General features: G+C 39.4%; 1 protein-coding gene across 1 annotated transcript in view; it reads right to left on the bottom strand.

The window, feature by feature from the left end:
• LCT (lactase) overlaps positions 1 to 22,886 on the bottom strand; it is a 35,466-nt gene extending 12,580 nt beyond the window's left edge. The window contains 9 exon segments of the mRNA XM_087955863.1: positions 2,004 to 2,272; positions 3,498 to 5,057; positions 7,001 to 7,646; positions 8,481 to 9,186; positions 11,369 to 11,441; positions 11,822 to 11,930; positions 17,511 to 17,594; positions 19,326 to 19,402; positions 22,229 to 22,886. Coding sequence (XP_087811989.1) covers positions 2,004 to 2,272; positions 3,498 to 5,057; positions 7,001 to 7,646; positions 8,481 to 9,186; positions 11,369 to 11,441; positions 11,822 to 11,930; positions 17,511 to 17,594; positions 19,326 to 19,402; positions 22,229 to 22,886 — 4,182 coding nt within the window.
• Between the last annotated feature and the right edge of the window lie 868 nt (positions 22,887 to 23,754).

Genomic DNA, 23,754 nt, shown 5'->3' with positions numbered 1-23,754 from the left:
TTCAGCTTTGTCTGGATGGTGGGGAATGGACTTTTAGTCATGCACTTTGAGATGAATACCCTTTGAATGGTGTGGGAGTATGAATGGATTTCCAAAAGGGGGAAAATTGCAGACTACAGGAGCCATTTGCACTACTCAGGTAACCTTGAGGACACAGATAAACCTCCAGGTGGCCTTAACAACTCTCTAAAAGAATGCAAATGACCAGCTGTCTGCAAGGAATATAAATCCTTCCATTCCCCACCATCCAGTCAGAGCTGAAGAAACTTCTTGGATGAGAAGCAAAATGTTTTCAAAGAAAAAACAAGAAAAGTCCAGTTGCCTCCTGAAAAAGCACAACCGTGACTGAGAAACTCCATAGACATTTAACCCTGTTTTGATCCTCACCAAAAGACTGTAAGTTTAGACGAAGAGAATGAGAAAGACAGAGGCTCTTTGGGGTTGAACAGGAATTTGAACCCAGCTATGACCAACTCTAGACTAATACTTAGATCACACCGGCTCTTACTTCAGTGACTCACTGCTAAGTACAAAATTAGCAGTATGATTACTTTATATTGACTATAAGAAAAAAAAAAGAGAGAGAGAGAGAGTTTAAGAACTGGCAGTATTGCATGTCTCCCTTCCTGCCACTTTTTTTTCTGGAGTCTGAGCAAAGGAAGAATTCCTGTTAATCTTATAAATTTCATCTGGTCTTAATCAGCATGTTTCTTGATTATGGGATTTGACTTCTCATTAAAGGGGTAGCTCACCATCATCAAGATAAATACTAATTTAGAAGAAGAAGAAAAAATACTCCAGACATCCTAGAACCAGCCTAGGATCACATGTATGAGTTACCACCAATTACTACCTGGGAGAATCCGATCTCTACCATATAGTCCATGAATTTCTCAAGCAGTCCCACTCTCAGAGTGAATGGATTCTGATGTTCCCCAGCACGGCCAGATGGGGAATCCAATCCCCATCAAGTTATCAAATCCAGCAGCTCAGATAAGGAGACTGCTGGCCAGCTATTGTTGGGTGATCAACAAGCAGTACCACTAGCCAAGCAAAGCATCGGATTGTATAGCCAAGAGGATTATTGCTCTTCTCTCGCCCTTCCTTAGACTTATAGCTTCTGAAACAGAAATATCTCCAAACTAGAGTACAGGTCTATTTGCACTTCCTTTCTACATAGCAGAGGATTAAGACAGGGGTGGGCTTCAAAAATTTTAGCAGCAGGTTCTCTGTCTGGTTGCTGGGTGGGTGTGGTCATGGTGGGCGTGGCCCAGTCGGCCTCCTGCACCCCGGCAGGGCGGGTGCATTTTTGCCCTCCCCAGGCTCGGAAGACTTTCCTCGAGCCTCCAGGAGAACGAAAACCGCCTCCCCGGGCTCCAGAGGCTCTCTGGGAAGCCAGGAATGGGCCCATTTCCGGTCTTCCCAAACTTCTGGGAGGCCCGTTTTTCACCCTCCCTGAGCCTCTGCACGCGCCCTACACTTACCTGCAACCAAAATGGGCCACATGGGGACTCCTGGGAGGGGCGGGGTGAAGCCAGTCGGGAATGGGATTGGGGGGGGTTTCTTTGAATTGCACAGAATCTTAGCTAGGGGCTCTCCCGAACCTCCAGCAGCCCACCCTGGATTAAGACCTTATTATGACAAGATTTGGCATCTAGTAATAGCAACCTGAGCCCACGTCTCCCAGCAATCTGGCATCCAAAAAATTCAAGTAAGTCTTGAAAGTGACTATTGCCCTCTGTCGGTGTAATTCATTGGCCATACTCTCCCGTTCCTTTTCACTCTTCCAATCCCAGGCTGTAATCTCCCAAGCTCTTCCCTACCCCGAGACCTCTCCATGCTAGTCTGGTTGATGAATCCCTTAATTTTCCACTACCATCACTTCATACAGGCATTCTAGCTTTCCAGCCAGTGGCTATTCAGGCCAGATCTAACAAATCTCCCAACTATTTCCACAATGTTCTTAATAAAGTTCTATATCAAGGCACGTTGGTTTTAATAACCTGATATGCTGCTGTGGCCACGCTCCAATAGAAGTTCTTGGGAAATTCTCCATAAAGGAACTCATCCTCTTTTGACAGCGGGAATCCGTTGTTACGTATGATTTCTGAATAATATATAGCAGACTCCTTAGGGGTTCTAGGCCTGTTTGGATTTTCAAAATCAACCTGATGTAGGCCATATCTTGGCTCGTAACCGTGCAGCCATTCAAAATTATCCATAAGTGAACAAGCAAAAAACCCTCGAAGATTTACTCCATCCAGTTTGTAGGCTAAAAAACAACAACAACAGAAAATCAAAACACTGGTTTTGTATTGGGTATGTTTACTATAATACTAAAAAAGTTAAGAAACAAGAAAAAGACTGGATGATTTACTCCTGTTGACTTATGTATAGGTAACAATCTTGGGGATAGCTGGAAGTAAATTGTCCTTCAGCCTACAATCTTATGTACATGCAATTTCAAGGGATTTACTCCCAGATTTCAAGATCCATGACCGATACAAATTTCAGCACACAGCAATGCAGCCTTTCTGAACTTGATTCTTCAGACATGCTGGATCTACAACTCTCAGAATTGTTGGGCAAAACTTCTGTTGGATTAGGCTACAACCCTGCATGTTTTTTTCCGGGAGAAAATCCCTTTGAACTCTGAAGAAATAACCTCATTTGCAGGAGGCAAAATCTCATAAAATACATGAAAAATTTCCTCTAAGAAAGCATTACGAAAATTCAATGGTTATTCCAGAAAACAATGATTTTTCAGATGAAAAAGTAATGGAAAAGTTAATTAAGACTTATTGTACTTAAAATGATGACTGACATAACACTGCATACTTTTATTCTGAATTCCTACATGGTCAATAGCATTTACTGTCAGGAATGTAGGTTTGCATCTTTGATTTATTAACCTTAAATGTAGTCACTCTTAATTTATATTTTTAACTAACAGTGCAATCCTAAGGATATTTTGCCAGTGCTAAATTCCACTGAGCCCTATGTACTTTGCTTCCTTTCAACATTATTTAAAGCTTGGATTAGTTTAGTTGAGTAATAAGATGACTAAAAGCAATGTGTCAAATTTGGCTTTACTCTTTTTTTTGTTTAGGTTTTTCTAATAAAATAAAATTAAATTGATAGCTTGCATAAAGCAAAGCAAAGTAGCCTGTCTAGATTATTATGCCTCTGGGCATGTATTCATTACTCCGAAAAGAGCAAAGGTGAGCTGAATTAATGCACAGTACTCAAGGTTCCCTCTTGGAACTTAAGATGTTCCATGACCCGTCATCTTTTCCAGATGGTCAGGATGCCCACGATAAGCCTAAACTTTCCAAGGATGTCCAGTAACCACTGAACCCAAAAATGTATCCATGCTTCCTATCTGGTACCTACAAGCAGATATTAAATGTCTATTATTAAAGCAGCATCAAGACTTGTTGGAAGTTGGGCAGCATATAAATTTAATACATTATTATTATTATTATTATTTTCATTACCTTTCAAAGCTTCATCAATGTGGGTTTTATAATAAAATATCCTTTTGATATCATCAACATCTGACTTAGCTTTTATTCCAATTCCATTTTCAGTGATGTAAATAGGTAGATTGCCATATTCCTCTTTGATCCAGTTAAGGAGCCTCCGGAGCCCCCATGGCACGGCTGGCATATTTTTCAGGGCTGTGGCTGGCCATGAAAAATCTCTCTCCAGAGCTCGTTCTTGGTCCATTTCATAAGAAAATGGGTTCAACTTGGTGGTTTTGTGCTGTATAAAGCTGGCAGTATAATAGTTTAAGCAGAAGACATCTGCTGTGCCCCGGATAAATTGTTTCTCTTCTTCAGTGAGAACTGGAAGACGGGAGATGGACCGTTTCTGTAAATCAGTCCTGTTTCCTACTGTCCATTTCATGGCACTTGGATAATCACCATTTTTAAAAATTGGATGTGCAAACCATCCTGCAGTGAACTGGAGGAACCGATCCGCTGCTTCTATATTGCGGGAATTTTTCCGTGTCTTCGGTTCAACCCAGTCAATGTTGAGACTTATGGAAATTACACCTTCCTGGCTTTTCCTGTACTTCTGGTCATATGTATGATATACCCTGGCATGAGCCTTCAGTACTGTATGGCCAACTTTATAGAGGGCATCACCTGGATTGTTTTCTACACTTGGAGGATGGGCTCCTGTGTCGTAGCCAAGCCATGAAATTATGACAGGTTCATTGAAAGTAATCCAGAACTTAACCCTATCTCCAAAAGTCTGAAAACAGAAGTCGGCATAACTATTAAACAATTCAATCAGATCAGGGTTTTCCCACCCACCAATATCTTGGAGAGCTTGAGGCAGATCCCAATGGTATAAAGTGACCATTGGTGTAATATTTGCAGCCAGTAAACCGTTGATCAATCGGTTGTAATAATCCACCCCATGACTATTTATAGATTGGTTTCTGCCATCTGGAAAAATTCGAGACCATGAGAAGGAGAAGCGGTAACTGTTCACCTTTAAGGCTCTCAATAAATAAAGATCTTCATCTACTTTATTGTAGCTGTCACAAGCTATATCTCCAGTATCATTGTTGTTAATTTTTCCTGACGTATGAGTAAAGTTATCCCATATGCTAGGTCCTTTTCCATCTGCATTCCAGCCTCCTTCGATCTGATAGGCTGAAGTGGAAACACCCCACAGAAAATCTTTTGGGAAAGTGTCATAAAAATACATGTCTCTTTCAAAATTAGTCTGACCAGAAAACTTTTCCCAAACTATCTTTGCTTTTGATGGGACTTCAGATACTGGCAAATTAGACAACTTTGAGGACCTGGAAAAATAGTTTCTGAATGGCTGGCTATGTTTTATGGTTGCATTAGGAAATCCATTATTTTCAATCACAGCAGAGAAGAAATATGCAGATTTTCTTGGCGTCCTTTGTCTATTGGGATCTTCAAAATTCACATTATGGAGGCCAAATTTTTGACTATAACCTGACATGCCTTCGAAGCCATCAATGAGTGATCGGGCAATATATGCCTGAACATTCACACCATCTTCCTTTACAGCTGTTGAGGAAAGAACAAACAATTTATTTCATTTTTCATTCAGTCTTGTAAAATACACAGAATAATCACAAAATGTATCCTTCTTTCATCTACACAAAGTGATGTGAATATGTGCAGGCCATAGATGGTCTCTCAGTAGGATCAGAACCTATCAGACATGAAAGATCAGGTCCACAGATGAAGATACAGTTCAACTGATCTATTGCTAAATGCACACAGAATTCCTGCTTGGAGTTAGATAAGGGTCCAGGGCAGGAGTGCGATTCAACCAGTGTAACAACCGGTTTGGTGAGTGCATGCTTTGCGCGCACGCAGAAAGTTTGCTACTGACCTTCTCCAGAAATCTCTCTGTGTTAAACAGCTGATGTGCAGCAATCCGCTGTGCCATGCAAATCAGCTGAGCTTGAAAACCAGGGTATAAAGCACAGACTAGAGCTGGGGTGGGCGGGTGGGCCCAACAGCTGATCGTCAGAATGAACCGTTTTGCTCACAGCTGATCCTCAGAGATACCAATTCGCCCGAATCGGGCCGAATCAGTAGAATCCCACCTCTGGTCCAGGGAATTCAAAGAGGGTTGATCTTAGTTCACTGGTGGCTACGTAGGGATTCTAGACGGATACCTCTTTTAACTCCGCCCCCAGGTTCTGCCACTCCTTCCTCTACAGTATATTCCATTTTATTTAGCTTGAAATAAAATGACTCCTCTGTTAAAAATTATACTTTGGTTTTGGAAAAGTTCTAGGATTGTACACAAGACTTTGGGGGAACCACAGCCAACCCTTTCTGTTGTACATTTTTGATCTCCAAAAGGCATAAAAGGGGGTGATAGGGTAGTAAACCTCTTAAAGCTAAAAACATTATAATGGATTGTGTCATATATATAACTCACAGCTGGATAAGTACACTAACATTTTAAAAAGTAAGTAAAGCCTTTTGACAGTTACACTGGCAGTCTCTGATTCACCAGGATGCAGAAATCCTCACTAATGCTGTAGTGACCAGATGGCAGAGATGGTTCTTTGATCAAGGATTTCATTGCAAGGGGCCAGGCATTCCAGCATTACCCATCAAGCTTCACTAGGCCTTACTGTCCAACCCGTAAGCCTATGCATAAGAAACGGCCTTTGATTGTATCAATTGATTGGCTTTCCCAGTGATGGCTGCCAACCCTTTGTGCTACCTGAAGCTCAGCCGTAGACTCCAAGCCAGTGCCACCCATCTTTCATGGTTTGGTACGAGAAGGCAAACAACAGCTTTGTATGTTTCAAGCCAGGATAAATAACAGGCCAATATGAAGTCTTGAAGGAATGCTTCTTCCTGGCACAGCTTTAAGAAATGAAGTAGCTCCCCGTTTCTGGGCAACGAGTTTAGAACTGCATCATATCGGTTATTTCACTAGACTGGGACAATCTTCCGAGCAGAAGATATTTCCACCAAAGTGTAAAACTCAAGTAAGGTGCCCAGCCTTGATGCGGTCAATTGGAGGCAATGAGGCACTCTCTTGAAGAAGGCCACAGCAGTGATTGAAATCAAATCACTATAGAAAGTGAAAAATACCCCTTGGCAGTTTTATAGAAAAACTTTTGCAACTGGAGCCACACTCTGTATGTGTTTTAATGATTTGGTTCCTGAAAGCATGGGAGATAAGAAGTGACATTCAATCATTTTTATGCGTGTTTTGAGAGTGTGTGAAGTTGATTAAGAAGGAATAGGTGCATTAAACCTCGCACCTAAAATGGTTACATTGCCAATGGGTTTTAGCAGAATGAACTTTGAGGTCGTAGGGACTGTATGCCTTCCCGGATCTTTGGGTTGCTCAAGAAGACATGCAAATTTTAGGCCAAGATAGATAAACTATATGTGGGACACTAAAAACTAGCATCTGGTGAAAGAGGCAAGTATTCGCCAAGCTTTCAGACACTTAACATGAAAACCTTCTGTACCTTTTAAGGCCTCATTGATATAGAGACGATAGTAATCCAGCCTTGTGGTATCGTTAATCGTATCGACTCCATCATTGATAGGTGCACCATTTGCCGCAATGTAAATGGGGATACTAGTGTTTGTATATTCTTCAGACACAAATTGCAGCAATCTCCTCAACCCCCAGGGCACAACATACAACCAAGGTGCCGCTGTGGTCGGCCAAGAAGGATCCACCTCCCGGGAAAAGTCTCCAATAGTCTCATAATCTGAATTGCAGGTTTGATTATCCAAAGCACCAACAAGTCTAGAAGTATAATGAGAAAGGCCAAAGAAGTCAGCTGTTCCTTGCACCATCTTCTTGTCATCGTCGCTGAACGTGGGGAGCTTGGCAATGTCGACAGAGCACTGCTTAATTTTCTCCTTGATCTGGGTTTTCAGGATCTCTGGATAATCACCATTAATAAATATTGGGTGGGCAAACCAACCCAACATGAATTGCAAGTAGCGCTCAGCTGCTTTCAAATCCTGGGGAGATCCGGGATTTCGGGGTTCAGCCCAGTCAGAGTTCAACACTATGCCAACCTTCCCTTGCTGTTGGGGACGATACTGCATGTTGTAAACATGCCAAGTTCGAGCGTGTGCCAGGAGGATGATATGAGCCACCTGTTGGAAAATAGAAACATAGAATAAATCCAGTTAGACATTACTCCACTGAATAGCAATAGCAATAGCACTTAGACTTATATACCGCTTCACAGTGCTTTAAAGCCCTCTCTAAGTGGTTTACAGAATCAGCATATTGCCCCCAACAATCAGGGTCCTCATTTTACCCACCTCAGAAGGATGGAAGGCTGAGTCAACCTTGAACCTGGTGAGATTCGAACTGCCAAATTGCAGGCAGCTGGCAGAAGTAGCTTGCAGTACTGCACTCTAACCACTGCGCCACCAAGGTTCTGTTTTATTCAAAGTTACAAATTTAGATGCTAGTATCTCTGACAAGAAGGAATATGAAAGAATGCTAATCCAGGTTATATTATATCAGCAGGTTCTAATGTTCATCAATTGAGGCTCATGATTTAAGCTTGACTAACCATACTCTGAGAAGGAAAATCTAAGGATTTTTCTCAGCCCATTTTTTAGGGCTTTTTAGGGCTTCAGCACAGATACAGGACCCTCCATAGCAAGTAGATGGGTTACAATAGGCTAAGCCGGGTTTAAGAGGTTAGCCCTTCCCATTCCAGATATATTTGAAGGGCTCTGAGGGTGTTTTGGAGACCATGAAGGAGAAGTTGGCACCATGTGCAATCTATCGGTCACTGGTTGCCCGCTTCTCTCTTAAACACATGGCAGTTTGATCTTAGCCTTCAAGACTTGGATTTCTCATTCTTCTTTTCAAACCAATAGGTGATTAATTCAAGGCTCAGATTAAGAAGTGATTAACAATGAGTTCTTGTCCTTCAACCTTTAAATTAGGGCAAGTTTTATGGCTTCTGGTACCTGATAGGATGCTATGCCTGGACTGATGGTTCCTGGAGGATGCTGCCCGGTACCATAGCCAGCATAGCTAATGACCCAGGGTTCATGGAAGGTAATCCAGAGTTTGATGCGATCTCCAAACGTGGCAAAACAGAAAGCTGCATAGTTGACAAAAGCATCAATAATGCTTTCATTCTGCCAACCACCAAAGTCCTGCAGCACTTGAGGAAGGTCCCAGTGGAACAAGGTCACCATGGGTTCAATGCCAGAATCCAGCAAGTTGTCAATGAGCTTGTTGTAGTAACTCACTCCTCGAGGGTTCAGGCTGCTGTTGTCCCCATTTGCAAAAATCCTAGGCCATGATATAGAAAATTTGTAGATCTTGGGGCGAAGGCCTCTAAGCAGATAAATATCATATTCGGTCTTGCGGTAACTATCACAGGCAACGTCGGCGGTTTGATTCTTATGGATTTGGCCTTGATGTCCATATCGATCCCAGATACTCTCACCTTTCCCGTCTTCTTCCCAGCCTCCTTCAACATTAAAGGATGCTGTTGATGTACCCCAGAGAAAACCACTAGGAAACGTATCTGCCAAAAAGGAGTCTCTTTCCAGCTCAGTTTGGTTGGCAAATTTTTCCCAAATCTTTTGATAGTTTGAAAGTGGAGTCGCAGCACGTGTAGAATCTTCCTTCTGCTTTGGTTGACTAGCTGGATCCTTGTGGGAGCTTTAAAAAAAAAGTGACTATATCAAAAACTGCACTTTTTATAATGACTCCTTCAAATGAATTCATTCAAATGAAATTTTGGCAAGTTATTTCAAAACACAGATTATGTTATGCAAAATTGAATGTGAAAAGCGTTATATTTGTTGGGAGAATCATCCAGGGTTTAGGATAAGAACAATCTGTAAGGATTGTGTATAGATTTTCATATAACCCACCACAAATAAAGAAATTCAAAAGAAATGTTGAATTGGCATTGTGATACTTCAATGCAAATGCTGCCTTTCTGCACATTACACCCATGTATGCAAAGGGGTGGAATTTCTGCCAAACAGTATGATGCAGGTTGATCATTCTGATAACTAGTCTAGATTTGTCTCCGTAAATCAGACTAAAACATAGAAAGCCTGCTGGCCCAATGAGTTATCTCTTCATTGGTAAGCGAGATGTTTCTATTTTAAAGTTCAAACCATATTAGTTAATATTTTGTCTGTACGTGAAAATGTGTTCACATGCATGTGTATATGTATGTATACATACACGTACAAATACACGCACACATATGCACATTGTCAACTCATAAAACATTTCTATGCATATTTTAGAATTGCCATGAACAGCAGGGAGGGGGGAAAAGAAATTTGAAAGAGCAATACAGCAGTTTGGAACCAAAAATGCATTCCATTCTTATCTTGCAAAGATTATCACTAAGCTACTGAAATTTCTGCTGTGCAAATCTCTAATTGGAGAATGTGACTGATGACTCTTGGCTATGAATGTGTTTCGTTGAAGAATATGAATTATGATACACCCAGAGGGGTGGAGGAAAACCAGGGTCAAAGGGTGATAGTGAATTATGTGTTTCAGAATCGGTTTCATACAGGTCATGCTGACACGTTCGCTCCTAATAAAAAGAAACCTGCATCTGAATCTTAAGACCTCCAAAGATTTTGATCTTCAGCTCCAGGGCATCAAGAGAGCTGATCCAGCCCAACTTGAAAGCAACAATGTCCGTGATGTATGCACCAGATTGGGGAGGAGAGTGTACAGGTAGTCCTTGACTTACGACCACAATTGAGCCCAAAATTTATGTTGTTAAATGAGTTTTGACCCATTTTATGACTTTTTGCACTGCGGTTCTTAAACGAGTAACACGGTTGTGAAGTGAATCTGGTTTGTCCCTTGACTTTGCTTGTCAGAAGATCTCAAAAATTGCTCACATGACCCTGGGACACTGCAACCATCATAAATGTGAGTCAGTTGCGAAGCATCCGAATGTAGATCAGGTGACCATGGGGGAATGCTGCAAACGGTCATAAGGGTGAAAAACGGTTCTAAGTCACTTTTTTCAGTGCCATTGTAAATTTGAACAGTCACTAAATGAATGGTTGTAAGTCAAGGACTACTTGTACACACCACGAAGACGCTGTTGATGAAAGGAACTATTTCAGAATTGGGGCCAAATGTCTCCTCTTGATCGAGTTAATATAGGCGAAGCCATTTTATGAGAGCCGCATGAATAAGAGCTCGTAAGGGTTCTGAGAGCAAACCGTGTTTACCGGACAGACAAAGTTATCAGATAGTCAAACAATGCACAGCAGCGAGTTGTAGGACTTCTCTTGATCTGATAATGCAGGGGTAATTTAGGAGGAAAGCAGTGGGGTGTATTCAAAACTTTGGAGAAAGAGCCGTGGCTTTAAGAATAGGCTTATCCCCTTCCCAATTCCTGGCTGGATCCCAGGGTTCCTTATTTTCAAAGCAGCCAAACCATCATCACAATATTTTGCATGACATTAAGAATAGTGGTAACACATTTAGGCAATACAATGTTTGCTATCTCTTGAACTGCCAGATTGCTCTTTCCAAAACAGTTGAAGTTTAAAACAGTTGGGCTAAAACTATCTGGCCACTTATACAGCTCCCCTGAAGTCGAAAACACAATTGTGGTCAAGCACAGGATTCCTGAAGCTAATGCAAAATATATTTTTGATTTACTGCAATAGCATTATATTGAAGTGGTGACCAAAATGCTTGCACTTACCAAATATTTATTATAATTTAGTTTAGTTTAGTACTTTAGCTTACTTCATTGCAATTGCACCTCGTAGGACTGTTGAAAAAAAAACCATGCACTTTATTTAATCACACATCTTCATAAGGTAAAAAAAAAATCAATATTTCATACCTTGCTTTTGGAACAGTTAAGTTCTCTAAGAAGGAGGTCACATCATAGCCTTTCACCTGTGCTTCGGCTTCATGTATGGTTGGAAAATAGAGAACAGAATAATGCAATCAATAGATAAGCAAGAATAAGTAAGACCTTTCAGTTTGACTACTGGCCCTTCCTAGGCATATCCGCTCTTTAGCAAGAGAGGTCCGAAACATTCTGCTAGGTGTAATATCCCCCATCACACTCAAGAGAAACTGCTTATTTTGCAGCTCATATAATAAGATTATCCTCTAATGTGATGTTATTGCCCTCAACCACCAAAAGATTTCCCCCTTCCCCTGGAAATAAATAGTCTTCCCATGTGCAGTAGTGCAGGAGGAAAATTTCTGTATTTTTTATTTTTTTGGCTTCCTAATCCATATGCGTCTATGCCACACAAAAGCACAACTTGTCCTTCCCATGTAAGAAACATACCACTGAAAATGGAAGCCACTGTTGTAGATAGGTTTTCTTCAACAGAAGAACATCCAGAGACATTTAGAGTAAAGAATAGAACATCCTTATCATGTATGAGATGCTGAAACCAAAACATATTAAATATTAAAACATATTAAAACATAACATGTGTTAGTCTTAAGTGAGAGTCAAGATCATCCTGGAGAAAATCTGTATGGTTGCTAGGAATTGAATGACTTGACAATCAACCAATCAACTCTTATTTAAGGGAGAATTACTCCCTGTAAAAAAGGTAACATTGCTTTTTCTAAGACTTAGAAGATTTGGTAAATGCTGGTGATTAACGATATATGAACAAAACTGTCCGTCAACATCCTTCCTCACCCTAAGTTGCTATGTTTGGTCAAAATCCTCAGAATGGCCCTTAACTGAAAAAGCCTTCCAATTTAGACTAAGGACAATATTAAAGACTTATAGCTAGTCTAAACTGAAATGGATATACAGGTGAAACTTGAAAAATTAGAATATCGTGCAAAAGTTCATTTATTTCAGTAATGCAACTGAAAAGGTGAAACTAATATATGAGATAGACTCATTACATGCAAAGCAAGATAGTTTAAGCCATGATGTGTCATAATTGAGATGATTATGGCTTACAGCTCACAAAAACCCCAAATCCACAATCTCAGAAAATTAGAATATTGTGAAAAGGCTCAAAGTATCCCACTCTAATCAGTTAATGAAGCCATAACACCTGCAAAGGGTTCCTGAGCCCTTAAATGGTCTCTCAGTCTGGTTCAGTAGGAATCACAATCATGGGAAAGACTGCTGACCTGGCAGTTGTGCAGAAAACCATCATTGACACTCTCCATAAGGAGGGGAAAAAAGGTAATTGCAAACGAAGTTGGATGTTCCCAAAGTGCTGTATCAACGCACATTAATAGAAAGTTATGTGGAAGGTAGAAGTGTGGAAGAAAAAGGTGCACAAGCAGCAGGGATGACCGCAGCCTGGAGAGGATTGTCAGGAAAAGGCCATTCAAAAGTGTTGGGGACTTTCACAAGGAGTGGACTGAGGCTGGAGTCGGTGCATCAAGAGCCACCACACACAGACAGATCCTGGACATGGGCTTCAAATGTTGTATTCCTCTTGTCAAACCGCTCCTGAACAACAAACAACATCAGAAGCGTCTTACCTGGGCTAAAGAAAAACAGACCTGTTGCTCAGTGGTCCAAAGTCCTCTTTTCTGATGAGAGCAACTTTTGCATCTCATTTGGAAACCAAGGACCCAGAATCTGGAGGAAGAATGGAGAGGCACACACCACAAGATGCTTGAAGTCCAGTGTGAAGTTTCCACAGGCTGTGTTGATTTGGGGAGCCATGTCATCTGCTGGTGTTGGTCCACTGTGCTTCATTAAGTCCAGGGTCAACGCAGTCGTCTACCAGGAGATTTTGGAGCACTTCATGCTTCCTTCCACAGATGAGCTTTATGGGGATGCTGACTTCATTTTCCAGCAGGACTTGGCACCTGCCCACACTGCCAAAAGCACCAAAACCTGGTTCAATGACCATGGGATTACTGTGCTTGATTGGCCAGCAAACTCGCCTGACCTGAACCCCATAGAGAATCTATGGGGCATTGCCAAGAGAAAGATGAGAGACATGAGACCGAACAATGCAGAAGAGCTGAAGGCCTCTATTGAAGCATCCTGGTCTTCCATAACACCTCAGCAGTGCCACAGGCTGATATCTTCCATGCCACGCCTCATTGAGGCAGTAATTGCTGCAAAAGGGGCCCAAACCAAGTACTGAGTACATATGCATGCTTATACTTTTCAGAGGTCCGATATTGTTCTATGAACAATCCTTGTTTTATTGATTGCATGTAATATTCTAATTTTCTGAGATTGTAGATTTGGGGTTTTATTTATTTATTTTTATTTATTTATTTATTTATTTATTTATTTATTTATTTATTTTGTCAAACAATTATTAGATAACAAGTATAAGTATAAACATGGTTATAAATATATGAAATAGATACGAATAAGAAAAAAAAGAAAAAAAAAGAAACAATAGGACAGGGATGGTAGGCATGTTATGGTGCGCTTATGCACGCCCCCTACAGACCTCTTAGGAAAGGGGTGAGGTCAAGAGTAAACAGTCTAAGGTTGAAGATTTTGAGGTTTGGGGAAGAAACCACAGAGTCAGGTAGAGTATTCCAGACATTGACTACTTTGTTGCTGAAGTCATATTTCCTGCAATCAAGTTTTGTGCGGTTTATCTTTAGTTTGTATCTATTTAGTGCTCTTGTATTGTTTTGGTTGAAGCTGAAGTATTCATTGATAGATAGGACATTGCAATATATAATTTTATATACTATACTTAGATCGAACTGAAGGCGGAGCAGTTCTAGGTTGTCTAGGTCTAAAATTTCAAGTCTGGTGGCATAAGGTATTCTGCTACGAGTAGAGGAGTGGAGGATTCTTCTCATAAAATATTTCTGGACTTTCTCAATTGTATTAATATCAGATATGTAATGCAGGTTCCAGACTGATGAGCTGTATTCAAGTATTGGTCTAGCAAATGTTTTATATGCTCTAGTTATTCGTGTAATAGTACCGGAGAAAAAGCTACGTAAGATTAGGTTAACAACTCTTATCACCTTTTTGGCTATGTAGTTACAGCGGGCTCTAGCACTTAGATCATTTGAGATGAGTACTCCAAGGTCCTTGACAAAGTTTTTGTCATCAACAATGTCTTGACTATTCAGCTTGTATTTTATTTTCTGATTTTTTTTTGCCAATATGCAAGATAGAGCATTTATTTGTTGAGATTTGAAGTTGCCATTTGTTTGACCATTCTGACGCATAGTCAAGGTCTTTTTGAAGGGTAGCAGCATTGTCAGTGGTGTTGAATAGCTTTACATCATCAGCGAAAAGAACGCAGTTGCTCTTGATATGATCACAGAGGTCATTAATATAGAGTATGAAGAGAGTTGGTCCCAGAACACTGCCTTGAGGGACACCACTGTTGACAGATACAGGATTTGATAGAACGCTCCCAATTTTGACCATTTGTTGCCTGTTTGACAGGAATGCTTCTATCCAGTTATGCAGGTATCCAGAGATACCATAAGACCTTAGTTTTAGAAGTAGTTTGTCGTGTACCACTGAATCAAAGGCTTTACAGAAGTCTATGTAGATTGAGTCTATTGCTTTGCCCTGATCAAGTTGTGTAGTCCATATGTTTTTACAGTGCAAGAGTTGCAGGTTACAGGACAGTTTCCTTCTGAAACCAAACTGTTTGTTAGAGAGTAGGTTATTTGTCTCTAAGTGGAGGATAATGGATTGGTTAATAATTGATTCCATGACTTTACAGGTAATGCAGCATAAGGAGATTGGTCTGTAATTTTCAACTAAGCTGAGGTCTCCCTTTTTGAAGATGGGGATGACCGTGGCTTGTGACCATGGTTTTGGCAAGGAGCTGGTCCTGAAAGATTTTTCAAAGATTATGCTTAGAGGTTCAGCTATGGCAGTGGATAGCTTTTTTAAGAAGTAGGCACAAACTCTGTCCGGTCCAATAAATAAAGATGGTTTTAGATTGCATAGTGCTTTTTCAACATTGTCTTCTGTAAAATTGATATGTACTAGATCATTGTAGTTGTCTGCGGTTCGACTAGGAAATACTGGGCATGATCCATTGCTGTTTACAAAAACTGAGCCAAAGAATGTGTTAAAGAGGTTGGCTTTAATGGTGTCATCTTTGCTGTCTTTACCATTTGGTTCTTTTAGGGGTGGGATGGGCCTTGAGTTTTTTAGTTTGTTGTTTACAAAATTGTAGAAAGCGCGGGTGGAATTGGTGCGCAGGTTTTCCTCGTTTAGTGTGATAATTGGTACATTAGTCTTTATCTGGTGGCATACATTTTTGTATTGGCTTTTAAAGTTGGCAAGGTGACCAGATTTGTTTTTCCACCAAAGGGATTTCTTTTTGGATTGGAGCTTCCTTATTGTTATGAGTAATTTGTTTTTTCTGGTTTTGGGAGTTGTTATTGGTTTGATGACCCTTTTGACTTCAAGTAAAAATATGTTGTAGTGGTCTTCAACAGTATTGCATCCAGTGAATAGAATTTGCCAATCAAGAGATGAGAGATTGTTGTCTATAAGATCATAGTTGCCTTTTTTGAAGTTATAATTGGGGATCCTGTCGTTATGGTGATTTTTGTGAGGACATATGTTGAGACAAGTCAATCATGCTGTGGTCACTGTTGGAAAAGGGTTCATTAATTTGTATTCCATAAATTGAATTCAAACTGTTGCAGAAGATGAGATCAAGGCAGATATTAAGTCTAGTATTGTTGGTTACTAGTTGTTCCAGTCCTAGTGTGGTAACGGCATTGATATTCTCTTGTAGTCTGGGAAAGATGCATTTAACCATGTCTCACAGACAAATATAATGTCAAATGTGGTTGATCTTAGAAGGATGAGGAATTTATGCATTTTATTTGCGAGGCTTCTTGCAGTAAGTAGTTTGCATTTAAGATATGAAGTAGTGGGTCTGGAGGAAGTAAGGGGCGTGCATCCCCAACGTTGGATGTTTGGGTGATGGATTTTGTGACGTGGGTTGAGGCTCTTGCTTTTGATACAGTCAACATGGTAATCAATGTATAGATTTGTATTACCTAATTCATGTAATCTTTTGAGCTCAGAACATAGCTCCTGGGATTGTACAAGTTTTCATGAGCTGTAAGCCATAATCATCTCAATTATGACACATCACGGCTTGAACTATCTTGCTTTGCATATAATGAGTCTATCTCATATATTAGTTTCACCTTTTAAGTTGCATTACTGAAATAAATGAACTTTTGCACGATATTCTAATTTTTTGAGTTTCACCTGTAGATCAAAAGGAAAGATTTGAAGGATAGAATTTCAGAACATACATACTGGATTTATTACCCAGTTAGATGAAGGCGGCAGTTTTCTATTCAGTTGAGCAAACCCAATAAACATAGGTCTTATTTGCAAATAAATACAGGAATTTGAGTGGGGTGCAAGGTTCAGGCAAATTTTTTGGCTTGTTTCTGAGTGAACGTTCTGTAAAATCAATTGCAGCCAGCTTAGCACCAAACTGCACTCACATTAATTCAGAGGAACTTAGTTAAGGTTTCCCCAGATAGCAGAGGTGGTATTCAGCAGGTTCTGACCAGTCTGGAGAACCGGTAGTGGAAATTTTGAGTAGTTTGGAGAACTGGCAAATACCACCAATGACTGGCCTCGCCCCCATCTATTCTCTGCCTCCCAAGTCCCAGCTGATTGGCTGGGTCTTCTTTTGTTGCCCTGCACAGGAGAACGGAGATGGAAAGCAGGTTAGTGGGGTGGGGTGGGAATGGGGATTTTGCAGTATCCTTCCCCTGCCACGCCCACCAAGCCACACCCATCAAGCCATGCCTACAGAACCGGTAGTAAAAAATTTTGAATCCCACCACTGCCAGACAGGCAACGAATCTCACCCAGATGTGTTCAATTACAGAACCTTTGGAGAGAGGTTGATAGTTCGACACAGATCTGAAAAACACTGAATTGAGGAAAGCTGAGCTAGAGGCATGCAAAAAAGTTTGCATTAATATCACCCAGGCCATTCAAGAGACTGTTTTCAGAATATACCACAAAGTAAATTGGTGCAATTGATCTGAATTACCTTGATGTCATTGAGCATCTTTTCAATGCTTGCTTCGGTCTTACAAATGTACCGTAGGTTGAGGGACAGAAAATCTATAGAGGCCTAAAAATGAAACAGAACCTTGTTACAGAGAGGCCATAAATATTTCTGCAGTTATACCTCCGGAATAACATTCGTCAGGGTAATCAGGGATATCTGCCAAGGGAGCTGCTGCCCACGGGAACAAAATGGGAGGAATGACTAGCCCCATTTTTACATGCATGGTGCGTGTGACACATAGATTCTGATGCTGCTGACTGTTGATCCACACTGTTGATCCCCCTTTCAATGCTCCTTTTATGTTCTATTTTGGAACTAGGTTTATTTTTAAAACACCCATTTATGCTTGATGGCTGGTCTGAAGGAAAATAACAGCATTATACAAAGATAATGAATTGTGAAGCAGAATTATTTTACCGGTGATGTCTGATTTTTCAGATTTTAAAGATGGATGAGCTACTCTTGCATGCTATTGCAAATCTAAGAAAACTCCATAACCCCCTGAAATTACATAAAGCACAAAATCTCAAAGATCTGTTCCCACTTTACATCTTCCAAATGCAAAGGTGGGGAAAACAATACTGCAAAAGCAGAGAAATCACCATTTGTGAATCTTAAATCAAACATATAAAAGTCATGCATGCACACAGCAAAGTACAGCAGCAATCTGGTTCATTTTCTTCTAAAGCATAGGATATGAACTTTATTTTATTTATTAACTTGAAGACCTTTGCCATTTTTTTTAAAAAGCAGAAGCATTATTATTTAAATGCTTAAATCATTCCATGCAATTAAGTGACAAGAACACAAAGATTAGTTGCTAGGAAGTAGGGAAGACATCTTAGAACAGGGGTGTCCAACCTTGGCAACTTTAAGACTTGTGGACTTCAACTCCCAGAATTCCTCAGCCAGCTTTGCTGGCTGAGGAATTCTGGGAGTTGAAGTCCACAAGTCTTAAAGTTGCCAAGGTTGGACACCCCTGTCTTAGAACAACTGAGGGAAAAGAACTACACGGGCATGGACACAACACTGCCAGTGGTCAAGTTCCATTTGAAGGGGGCCTTTACTTTGCTAGGAAGGTACACAGTAGTTGCACTATGGTGTAGCTATGTTGACTCCAGATGTAGGCCTTGCACCACCTAATATGGTTTCTATGGGATATAATTTTCAACTGTGAAGACAGTGATCAGTTGCCATTCCCCATGGAGACCCACAAAGGCCCATGCATTCAGTTGGATAACTTATTGATGATTTTGATATGCCTTCTTACATGGAAGACAATAGTTGCAAAAATAAAGTAAAAAAGGATGATCACTTTTGAAGATATTCTGAATATTGAGAATATTAAAGTCTTGTTGGATTCAGCGGATCCAGCATCTTGCTTCCTAAAATAGCTCACTTGCAGATTTAGGAAGCTCTTCTACTCCCCAATGGCCAGACTTCAAAGGCTGGTATTCCCATTGTGTCATTATAACTAATGGCCATTTCATGGGCTTATTTCTATAAATGTGTGTATTCCCTTTTGAGCTGACCTGGCCATTGTAACTAATGGCTGTGAATTCCATAAAGGCAACAGTTAACAGTACCAAATGTTTTGTGCAACAGAATCTTCATTTTGCCAGATGTTGGACAATCTCAAACTGGCTACAAGAACTGCTTCATTAAACTGCTAATGGGCTGTGTTTGCTTCAGGAAATTCTGTGTCATATGTTTTGCACGTTAGAATTCTTTCTTTTTTTCTCCTCAGCTACAGGTTGGAGACTAATCTGGCTCCAAGAAAATTAAACACGTTACCCAAACTGAAGATATGAGTGATTCTGGAAGAGCCAGCTGATTATCACTAAAGTCCAAGGAAATGGATACTTTTCCATCTGAAAATTAGGGAAAGAAATACATTGTTAAAAGAATCCAAGGAGAAAAATGTATGGAAAGAATCAGTATTTAAGTAGTTAGGAGTCTTCAGGTAAGTCTTAAGGGTTGGGAAGCACTACTAGAGTATGCTTTAATGAATGAATAAATAAATGGAATGAACGTATTAAAAGTTTTCAAAAGGAAGCAGGATGTGTGTTTTTGTCTGTGCCTGTGGTGTGTTAGGGAGTGGGATAGGAAATGGGAAGACATGTTTGGCTTTGATGGATAACAATGGGAGAAAACCAGCAGCTTAAGTCAGGAATTCAACTTAAGACTGAATGTTCACCCTTTAAGATCTTCCGGTTTGAAAGGCTTCGGTGGTGGCAGGAATCCATGATCGTGCGCGGTTCCTGTCGCGCTCGCCACTGGCGTGACCCCGATCCAGCTGGATTTGGGGGTTAATAGTCACCCCGTAGAGGTGACTGAAGATAGAGGAGGCCCAACAGGGGTTGGGGGGATCGCTACCCCCCTCCTCAGCTGGCTCAACTCCTTTCTCCAAAAGCGGTGGAGCGGCGGTCAGCAATGGCCGCCACAAAGAAACTTTCATCCGGACAAGATTGTGCAGGAGGAAGCTGAGAAAGTGAAAGCTTTTGGCTGAACCGGGATAACAAGTAACATCTAAATACCCTGGAAATTCAACTTTTTAAAAGATACATTGTTCCCTAAGAAGATTGTAAAAAGCGGCGGAAGAAAGTTAAAAGGGAAAGTTTTTTTTTTCTCACTCTCCTTCCCTACGGAAATAGCAGAAGGAAATCGGAAAAACCCGTCTTGGCAACAGAAGGTAATTAAACTTGAAAAATAAAACCAAGGGGATATTAAAGATTTCTGAACATTGGAATAAAAAAAATTAAAAATTCTTTTTTTCGCTATAAGTGGGAAGGGAGAGATAAACAACTTATATTAAGACTTTGCTGGAGGAGATTGCTTGGAGCTTATAAGACCAGAGACAAACTGTAATAAGACTTCTAAAAAATACATTTTGGAACTTTGCAATTGATTCTACCCCAAGAAGAGAAAGTATAAAAAGAAGAAAGTGCTAAATGAAACAGTTTGTGTTGATTAGGGTTGCTTGGTGACTTTGGGACTTTTGGAAACTATTTTTTGAAAGACTAAAAACTTTTGGGTTGTTTAAAAAATCTTACAATGGCATTATCTGTTGAAGAATTGAAAATGGAATTTCAAAAGTTAAGAGAAGAGGAACAAGAAGGGAAGGGCTCTTCTGGATCTGTTTTTCACTTTTTGGAAATGGCGATTTCTACCTACCAGGAATTACAACAACAAGAAAGCTGGCATGAAGAAGAAGAAGCCATCTTTAATGAACAAATAACTTTAGTTGAGGAAGAAAAAGGAAAGAGGGGAAAGAGAATGGAGAATTCAAGACTTAAAAAACAACCAAAAAAAGGAAAAATAAGGTGAAAAATAGATACAATGTCAGAAAGCAACAGAAAAGAGGAATACAACAGAGAGGGGAGATTAAGAGGGTGGAGATTAAGAGATGGGGGGGTAAAAAGGCTAGATTGGACAAGAAAGGAAGGGAAAAAGGGAAGAGAAGTCACAAAGGCTTGAAACAAGATGTAAAAAAACAAATCTTTTTCAGAGACAAAGGGTAAAATACAATTAAAAAAGAGATTCTGCAAAAGCACACAAGATTGTATTGTAGTATTGTATTTGAAATAGAGTTAGAAAATTGGAATATTATATGATTTAATAAAAAATTAAAGGGAATATGTAAAATGTTTAAGATTTAATGATAGAGTTTAATTTGCTTTGGATTATTGTTTCAACTATATTATAAACGTATTATTTTCTTATTTTAAAATGTATGTAGAATGTACTAAGCAGAATCAGAATGGAAATTATATATTATCTTAAGTGTTAAATTTAGGGGAAAGATAGACCCCAGGAAGAGAAAGTTTAAAAAGAAGAAAGGGCTAAATGAAATAGCTTGTGTTTACAGAAGAGAGTGGAGATCAAGAGGGTGGAGATTAAGAGGGGGTAAAAAGACTAGGATTACAAAAGAGATTCTGCAAAAGTACATAAGATTGTATTTTTGTATCTTTACTTGAAACAATGTTAGAAAACTGGATCTTTATATGATTTAACAAAATACCAAAAAATGCATAAATGATAAAGTTTAATATACTATGGATTATTGTTTCAATTATATTATAAATTTATTATTTTTATATCTTAAAATGTAGTAGGTAGTTTTAGAACGTGCTAAGCAAAATCAGAATGAGAATTATATATTATTTTAAGTGTTAATTTTAGGGGAAAGATATAAAGGCGTCATACTTCAATTAGTGATCACAGGAGAAATATTGTGTTAATAAGAAAAGAAAAATAGATGATTACAGAACGGACAAAAGACATTAGTATAATGATCTAAATCGAGATGAAATAAATAAAATAGAATTAAGAGAGTGAAAAGAGGGGAGAAGCCATATAGAAAATATAGAATGGTAAATAAGATATGAAATGGTATATAAAGTGAGCATGAACTTGATTAATGTCTGTACCAAAAGATGTAACCTGGGACTAAGCTGCTTTCCAAAAAGAAGTTTTATGTTTTTATGTTTTGTTTGTGTATGTTTGTTTATTGAAAATTAATAAAATTCTTTAAAAAAAAAATACTCTGCTAATCTTAAGCACCACCTTGTGATACCTTCTAGAATATGTATTACTTCACTAGAGCACTGTACTTATTCTATATGCTCCAATCTCTAAAATTTGTGTTGTCCAAAACTGCAATGCATTGTTTCATTCATCCATTCATTCCTACTTACCTTTAAATGAGTGTTTTTCATGGTAGATTTTATAAGCTTTTTGATGTGCTGAAACTAGTATTTGTAGAGGAAAAACTTTTGCATCCTCAAGAGGCAATTCCTTGATATTTTCAGGCAAATGGTTGAAAGTGATCCATGTGCCCACTAATTCACCAAAAGTCCTAAATGAAAAGTCTGCATATTCAGCAAAAAGATTGGCAAAAGTGGTAGATCCAAGCTGGGTGCCCAAAGATTTTGGCAAACCATGTTGTTGCAGAATCACAATTGGCTTAAGATCAGCAGATTTGAGAGTTCCGAGAAGTTGTCGGTAGCATTCCACGTTTGTCTTGTTGGGCTTTTGAGCCTTCATTTCTGGCAGGATACGAGACCATGGCAAAGCCACCTTAAAATGTGTCACACCATTTGCCCGGAGCTTGGCAAAGTGTGATGACAAAGAAGTGACTGACTGTTGATGGCAAAGACAATCTAGCTGAGCCTCTACAGAATAAAGCGTAGGTTCTCCCATACATCTACTCTTGAAATTTAATGTATTCAAGATCTCAACAGAAAGAGGACCTGCGATGAAAATACGCCCTTGACCAGGGCCAAATTTCCAGTCTTCTCCAGAGCAAAAGAAAGAAAAGAGAAAAACTAAACATATTTTATAAACTAGCTCCATGTCTGTGGATGCTGTAGCACAAGGACTCATGCCGCATTTATATTAGATCAAAGATAATAAAATTTAACATTTAACTTTTATAACTGCAAAGATAACAAAGGTATCGAACCGTGGTGTACTACAATAACACTGTGAAATATGTAATTATCTGAATCTTTTATTAAAAGTAGGAAGCAAGCATTAAAAATGCAACTTAGGTTGCAGAACTTATTACTTATTAATGTACTGTCAAGTCCATAGGTCACCATCCATCCAAATGGAATCTAGGCAGATGTTGAAAAGATAATGGTCAACAATGCCAGTGTTAACTCTTGTGGGATACTTGGTATATTCATAGTAACATCCCTATGGTTTTTTTTTTTAATCCAAACTGTGCTTCAAAGGATCAGAAGGGAGTTAGAACAAATACGGAGGACATCTCTACATCTGGCTAGCTCATTTGGATTCTACAACACACAGAGAAACTATGAGTTTTCCCCCAACATGGCCTTCTCCACACTAAAAATCCACCTTGACAAATAGGTAGCAATGAGATTTTCTGGAGGAAAAATAATTGTGCCATGAGAACAAAAACTATCCTTGTAGCATGGGCCAACTTGGATTATCAGGACCACATAACTTTTCTTTAAATTAGATTCCAGTTACATCTTAATCAGGGTGTGTGAATTTCTTTCCATTTGATCACGGCTAAATAACAAAATTAACCTATTTCCAAATTATTGTAATATTTTAGCATCACAACTGTAAAATTCAATTTTAAATTGATGTTTGGACTAGTGCTCTTTATCCAGCAAAATCAACATATAGGGATGTTATAGAAATTGAATAAACAATGAAAAGGCTTTGACAATGAAACCCTGAGCTTTAG

This window comes from Notechis scutatus, chromosome 1 (genome assembly GCF_049901735.1).
Source record: "Notechis scutatus isolate UNSWTSFEM ecotype Mainland chromosome 1, rNotScu1.2, whole genome shotgun sequence".
Lineage (NCBI taxonomy): Eukaryota > Metazoa > Chordata > Lepidosauria > Squamata > Elapidae > Notechis > Notechis scutatus.
Note: the sequence above shows the minus strand (reverse complement) of the source record. Positions and strands in the feature narration are given on the sequence as shown.